General features: G+C 48.5%; 1 protein-coding gene across 1 annotated transcript; it reads right to left on the bottom strand.

The window, feature by feature from the left end:
* Positions 1–5,915: 5,915 nt before the first annotated feature.
* NEUROG3 (neurogenin 3) lies at positions 5,916–6,602 on the bottom strand. Its single transcript, XM_035138516.1, has one exon. The coding sequence runs from the start codon at positions 6,600–6,602 to the stop codon at positions 5,916–5,918; it is 687 nt and encodes a 228-aa protein (XP_034994407.1).
* Between the last annotated feature and the right edge of the window lie 1,244 nt (positions 6,603–7,846).

Here is a 7,846-nt window from a genome sequence, read left to right as displayed (position 1 = left end):
TCTTGCCAGCCTCCTGGGGTGCCATGGGATGCCTTCAAAAAAAAGAAACGCCAGGAGGCAACCTTACATAACAACTATTATCCACTTGAAATATCAGCCATGCCCCCCACATTGGGAGAGCTTTGGTGCACTGGAGAGGCTTTTGTGAAATGTCAGTGGCTCGGCCTCCTTTGCTGCCTATAACCAGCTCCACCTGCAGCTCCAGGTGCAAGCGTTGCTCTTCCTCCGAGCTCTGCAAAAACACCACCAATTACTCATTAATCTTGGGCTACTCAGTCAAACCCCTAGGAATGAAACAACACCTTCCTTCATCTGCGTGTTTGCTAGTTAACCTTCATCCGGGTTTTGATTGGGGCCATATATCACTTTTGAAATAAACTGGGAAGCTTTTGTAGAGCCAGGAGGCTGGTTGCTTGTGCGCTGAGGTGTTTCTTGGAGGAGGAGAGGAATGTAAAGGTATATTGCCAGAACTGCAGCCACTGGGTAGTTCTCCTAAAAGGCCACCCAATCTTGCAGGGCTGTGGGTTTCACTGGGTGCTCTTCAAATTGCATTGAAAGCTATGGTCAAAAGGCCATTGATGTGATGGAAGCTAGAATTCAGTGGGCTGGAAGCCACTGGGCAGAGAAAACAGAAGTGCATGATTTCCAGTCCTGTAGACTTCTGAATCTGCCAGCAACTGACCCATCTCTGTATGAGAGGAACAAGGAATTAGACTCATATACAGTGGTACCTCTACTTACGAATAACTCTACTTACAAATGTTTCTACTTACGAATGGAGCTCCGTCCGCCATCTTGGATGCGGTTTAGATAGGATTTTTTCTACTTATGAATTTTTAGATAGGGTAGCTTCGACTTACGAATTTTTTCTCCCAATGCATTCCTATGGGATTCGACTTACAAATTTATTCGACTTACAAATGTGCGTTCGGAACGCATTAAATTTGTAAGTAGAGGTACCACTGTATAATTGTAGTAAATGTCTATATAAAAACACTGTGCTGAACATTGCTCTACAAATGGGCAGCTCACAGGATCCATACCATACCACAAAGGGAGTTAAACAAGGTTGTATCCTAGCTCCCGCTCTATTTAATTAATATATAAAGGATACTGTCCAGAGTTTAACATCCCCAGAGTATCATGCCCCTAAATTGGCCACAAAAACCATCTCTTTATTATTATACGCAGATGATGCAGTACTTATACCTCATACCACATTCTCAGGATACTGCCAAAGAGAACAGCTGGCTGTGAATTACAAGAAAACTAAAGTCATGGTGTTTTCAAGAAACTATAGGGCCCATAGATGGTATATGGATAATCAGTTGATCAAACAAGTTAAAGTCTTTAAATACCTCGGCCTTATTTTTCAGTCAACAGGGTCAAGGGGAGCACATCAGAAATGTGCAAAGGAAGAAGCGTCTCAAAGTGCTGAAATTCTGACACTATTTTTACATCCAAAAGGTGCCAATTACATACCATCACCACTTGAAGTCTTTAAAGCTAAAAAAACCCAGCACAATTATTATATGGGGCTCAGATTTGGACAGGCACTCACTGTGGATCTACGGAAACTGTTCAATCTAAGTTCCTAAGGCATTTTCCCCCCTTTTTCATTCTGTGTTCCAAATGCTTCATTGTGCTTGGAGGCTAATCTCCCCTCCGTTGAATTACAGACTTGGTGTAGGACATTTAATTATTGGCTTCGGCTAAATTAAAACCCCACCAGTCTACTGCCCTTAGTATTGCAAGATTGTCATGAGAGCGCTTGGACTAAAATTGTCAACCCAAAGCTTTACTTTTCTGGTTTACCCAGTTATTAACACCAGGCTTCAGTAAAGCAAACAATTTAATTAGACAGCGCCTATATGATATTGAGCAACAGAGTAATTTGGCCAACATAAGATAAATATGTCAATGGTACGATTATTTTCCACCTGGTCATTTTTAACACATTGGCACCCTATTTGCAGAATTTAACAATTCCAAAATACAGACGCGCTTTCACTTAAGCAAGATTAAAAATACTGCCTTCAGCTGTACTTGAAGGTTGATTTCAAAAAATTCCACTGGAAAAATTGGTATGTCCATGTGGAGATGGCAGTATTGTATCATTAGCTCATGTGCTTCTGGCTTGCACTCTTTATAAAGATTTGAGGAGTGAGGTTATTACCCCTCTACTACTGTCCATGCCGGGGCACTCAACCATTGCTACTGTGTCCTTTCTTCTAGCAGATCAAGATAATCAGGTGAAAGCAAAAACTGCAAAAAAAAATTAGCAGGGGCCATTAGAATAAGATCTATTATTTGATTATTGATGTAAACCTCCAGAATGTATTTTGTATAGTTAAGTTTTTACCTCTATCTTCAGTTCAGTTCATTTTATTTTATTTCATTTTATTGCTATGGCTAGTGGCTGATGCAAATAACAATTCTTCTGATTCTATATGATTGTAGAGGTGGAAGGGAACCTGGGGATCATCTAGTCCAACCCCCTGTAATGCAGGAATATGCAGCTGACCCACACAGGGATTGAACCAGTGACCTTGGCATTATCAGCACTACGCTCTAACCAAATGAGCCACTCAGTGCCAGTTTTGCACACAAGCTAAGTAAGCAATGTCTAGGAGTCTCAGATTATGAGAGGGACTCTACATACAAAAAGTACAAAATTTCAAGTTTTCATAGCTGGTTTTAAAAAATGGAAATGGGGAGAACAAGTGCTAAAACAAACAAGATTGTTCCGATATGACAAAAATATGGATACACACGTATTTGTCATGTTGTGTTTATGGATCTGTGCAGCAATGACGTTATAGTTTATCCTTTGACCACATCATCAGTGGCTTTGCTCTCCTTTAAAAAAATTACATTTGACATCAGGTGCAGAACAGACCTACTGTGGATGTTGTGTTGTATCTTCCATTTAGTAAGTGCTAAACCAGGCATCCCCAAACTGCGGCCCTCCAGATGTTTTGGCCTACAACTCCCATGATCCCTAGCTAACAGGACCAGTGGTCAGGGATGATGGGAATTGTAGTCCAAAACATGTGGAGGGTCGAAGTTTGGGGTTCCTGTGCTAAATTGTGATTCCTCCTGTTGGGATTTGCTGGCAGAATGTCCCCATGTTAAATAGCAGGTGAAGGTGCCCTCAGGACGATTGGTGGATCCTTATCATTTGCATGTGCATTTGGAAAGTTCTCTGTGTTCATCAAGTTTGAAAGGAGACCACTTCCATTTTTTCCCCAAAGAAAATTTAATTCCCACCACCAGCAAAGTCATTTTAATTCTCCGCATTGTAACTCCACAGCATGTATATAATATAATCTTCGGTACCAAACATATATACTGTATATATAATATATTCATACATTCATATATTTGTTCTGAAATATAATCAATAAATACAAAACAGTGAGAAATTATTATAAATTATTATCTTCAGTACAAAAAGAAAGGATCAATGCTTCTTACGGGCGTGGTACCATTTTACAGGGAAATAGGAGCTTGCAGTGCTATTCCGTAAATGTCTACTCAGAAGGAAATCCCACTGGATTCCATGCTGCTTTCTCTCAGGTAAGTCGCTATGGATTTCAGTCTTAGTCTGAAATGTACCAAAAGGCAGAGACTTTTTATTAAGTACATGTGTTCTTAGCACATACATGTTCACGCTCTCTCTCTCTGCCCCACCCCTCACACACATGCACACTTTCCCATGTAGAGAAAGTCCTCACTTAAGGGAGACTGTCACAGTGAATCCCTCTGCTTTCAATTCAATTTTAATTGCAAATAAGTTTGCTGTTTCTCTTTCTTAGAAGAGTGTATGGGCATGGGAAGCTGCTGCTGTAGTGAGCCACTGGTCCCTCTGCTGCTGGCTTTGCCGCCTGAGGCAAAGGATAAGTTTCCTTGGGCAGAAGCCAGTCAGACTGGCTGCTGAATCTTACTTCAACATTGGTAGCAGGACAGTGCCACAACGAAGGGCTGCTGTGGGCTAGCTTGGGGGAATGTACAGAGCCGCTTGGGTGATGTGCAAAGCTCTGTCCTCCAATGGAGGGGGACAGCATGGGCATCTCAAAAGGGACTTGCTGCCAGTGTCCCCCCCACAGCCTTGGCCAGCTGCCTCATTCTGTCTAATGGTAGAGCCGGCCGGCCCACCCAGGGCTGTTCACTCTGAGAGTGGTTTCCCAGGGCTTAAGGCTTGCAGTGGAAATGCCAATTGGACCATCTGTCACTGAGTGACATCCCCTTTAAGGTCACATTGACCTGCCCCTCCCAAACCCCACACGCATTTTACCTGCCTGTCCAATTTGCATTCACACACACACACACAAGCACAAGCTCATACCTTTGCATGCTGCTTGATTCACCCAGAGCAACTACCACTCTAGGTTTTATGCTCACCACTGTTTCTCTTGTTTTCTTACAGCGTACGCTCTGTCATAAATTATGCCACCCTTAGCGCATGTTGAAAACTGGGTAAGGAAAGCCTATCCATCCCACTCTCAGAGGCCGATTCTATACATGTTGACCCAGAAGTAAACCCCATTGTGTTCCTCCCAGGGAATAAGGCATAGGATTACAACCATAACCACTCAACCACAGGGTGGTTCAAAGCGAAGGGCAACTAATCTATATATTAAGTGCTCTTGAATATGTCCCCCCCCCCAGTGATTTGAGGGTGGTTAAAAAGAGCGGGTTTACCCACTCTTCAAGACATGCTCACAGAGATTTTCAATCAATCTGGAGTTGTACTGGATAATATTCCAGATTCATCCTCCCAGAAGCAAAAGGCTGAGCTCCTGTGTCCAAGCAAGGTGCCCCTGAAAGTACCAGTTTCTAAGCAACTGCATTCAGTATGGAGATATTTGGGGCTTGGGGCACCTTACGTCCTATTGGTTTCAGTGGGAGAACAGTTGTGCTTATGCTTATGGCCCTGTGTTTTGATTTAGCCTGCCGTCCACACTACCTCCATTACAGTGCAATTATCCCACCCGAACAAACATTAAAGGTGGGAATCAGTAGGTGCTCTCCTTTTAGGACCCAGAACTAAATGGGGAGGAAAATTGGAAGAGATGCAAAAGTTAACATGAAATGGTAAGACATTGCTGCACGGGGAAAGCGTGTGAGTGTCCTTGCTGGAATTCCACACTAAGTGAGCGCACCTTGCTGTGTTGTTACAATAGGGTGCAGTCAACCCATTACAGATTATTATTATTATTATTATTATTATTATTATTATTATTAAAGTATGAATAAAATATCTAAGCACCAAAGAGGATGAGGCAGCAGAATTAGGTGCCTAGTGATGTCAGGAGCAACTCTCCAAAGGGTGACTTTGAGTTACACCCAGATTTTATGCTTATGGAGGCTGGGGGGTGGCATTCCTCCCCACCCCAATTCAGTGCTGTCATTTGAGCCCTAGAGAAAACGCAATTTCTCCCTTAATGTTTTATGCTAACTGAAGCAAGGCCACTGCATATGACCGCTGCACAGTCTCCGGATGAGAAAACCACCCCATCTGGAAAGTCTCTGGCGCAGAGAGGGGAGTCCTCCTGGTGTCTCCGGTTGCGGTCGCATTTCAAGCTTCCATCATATTCACCCAGCGGAGCAAATGCTTAGGGATGATGGGAGTTGTAGTTCAACCACATCTAGGAGGCTCCAGGTTCCCAATAGCTCTGAGGGCTACCAGCCCTGTCTTGGCTTCTCAAAAAAAATGGGGGGGGGGGTTGTCAGGAAAATTGCACAGACAAAGTGGAGGGAGTTCTCCCTCTTAAGATAAAGGCTGAGGTGAATCTAGTGGAGGGGAGAGCGTTCGCCTCTCTCGCTTGGCAGAGAGCCGAGTGGCCGAGCCGCCCCAGTTCGTGCGCGCATGAAGTCCGTCGAGGAGGGGATCTCAGGCAAGACTAGACAGCTCAGACAAAGTCCGGGAAGACCGCGCGCTCCGGGGGGCGCCTGAGGCGGAGAGTGGCCCCGCCGGGCGCCTGGAAGGAGTCCGTGGGACTGAGGCTGCCCTCTTGCGAGCCGGGCGAGTCCAGCGAGGCGGAGTCCCACTGGCAGCAAGTGGGCCAGGCAGCCAGGCTGTCGGAGCCGGCGCCCAGCTGCTGGAAAGCGGGGCCAACTTCTTGGCCCGGGCCCGCGGCGGCCAAGTTCTGGTCGGCCAGGCGGAGGGTCTCGGTGAGCGCCCAGATGTAGTTGTGCGCGAAGCGCAGCGTCTCGATCTTGGTCAGCTTGGCGTCGTCGGGGAAGGTGGGCAAGACACCTCGCAGCGCGTCCAGCGCCGAGTTCAGGTTGTGCATCCGGTTGCGCTCCCGGTCGTTGGCCTTCATGCGCCGGCTCCGCTTCGCCTTGGTCGGGCCCAGCCCTTCGCCCTTGCCCGGCCCTCGGCCCCGACGCGCTTTCGCCGGGCCGCCGCGCGCCGCCCCCGCGCCCACCTCGACCAGGAGCAGACAGGGGCTAGGAGACGAAGGCAGGCTGCCGCCGGCGCCCAGCGAACAGGAAGACGAGGCGAAGGAGGCGTCATCGTCGGAGATGCCTGACGAGAGCGGTTCCCCCTCGCTGGTGGTCGAGGCTGGCGAAGAGGAGGCCGTCTTGGGAGACATCCTGCAAGGCAAGCGGAGAGAGCCGGGCGAGGGGGCCACGTTAGTGCCCGGTGGCAAGGAGGCACCCAGAGAGATGGCGCAGGGTTGTGGGTGCGCGGTAGCGCATCCACGGGGACGACCCTCTCCTGAGGAAAGGGGTTGAGAAGGTGGGTGCGCTGCAAGCAGGGATCCCGGGAATCTAAAGGGGAGGTACCCTTGGGTGCTGCAGCTTCGATGCTGTGTGGAAGAAGAACTTAGATGTGCCCTCACTCAAGGCATTGAAATAATTAATCGATGGGCAAGTACCAACTTCTTTTTTGCACCCCCTTGGGATAAATAAGCTGATTTTTAAGCCCCCGAACTAGTTTGCAGTTCTTAAGAAGAATAGGACTGCATGAGGAGAGGAAGCCTCTGGGCGTATGCAAAGCGCCTTGACCACTCTGCCCGGATCATCGACGGCTCCCGGCGCCTCTCCAATGAGAGGCATTCAGCTCCGCAGAATCCACAGGGGGGGATCTTCTTACCTGACCAGAGGCGACGATCTCGCTTTGGGAGCAGCCCACCTTGGAGCGGGAGGCGAGGAGAGCGCCTTCCCCGACGGCAGGAGAGTGGAGGCTTCAGGTCGGGCACACGACTGCCTTGGGGGCCCCTATATATAGGGCGCAGAGACAATGCGGGGTTTCCTGATCTGGGCAGCGTGTGGTGCTTTCTCTGTCCCGTCCCGTCCCGTCCTCTCTTCCCTCTCCTCCCCGCCCCCCCCCCCGGTTCACCCCCCCCCCCCACCTCGCCAAAGCGCGTCCAGCTTGGCACGCTTTATCTTATCAGGCCGGCTCGGAGCGTGCCTGTCTCTTTACCGCCCGCAAGAGGCCAATCAGAGAGGCGCCTCCGGGCTGAGCCACGCGAGCCCCTTGCACAGCTGGCGGCCCAACAAAGAACTTGGGGGGGGGGGAGTCGGGGAGATGCCTCTGTCGCCTCCTCAGCAGCAGCAGCTCCCCCGCAATAGAGACGCGCGGGCGAGGTGCGCCCGCCAAAGGCGCAAATCCCTTTGCTTCACTGCAAGGTGCGTGTGCGCGCGGGCGCGCAAGCAGAAGCGCAAGATTGCCAAGCACTGATAGAGCTGCCGCCTTGATGGGGGGGGGGGTTCAAAAGAAGAATGGCAGCAAAGCTTCTTCAAATAAATTCCTAAAACACACGCGCCTCTTTTCTTTTCGGTACAGTACAGTTTGGTTTATTTTTACGTACAGTATTTATTTAATGGCATGTTA

Source organism: Zootoca vivipara, chromosome 5, assembly GCF_965207765.1.
Source record: "Zootoca vivipara chromosome 5, rZooViv2.hap1.1, whole genome shotgun sequence".
NCBI lineage: Eukaryota > Metazoa > Chordata > Lepidosauria > Squamata > Lacertidae > Zootoca > Zootoca vivipara.
The sequence above is the reverse complement of the archived record's forward strand: the minus strand, read 5'-3'. Positions and strand labels throughout refer to the sequence as shown.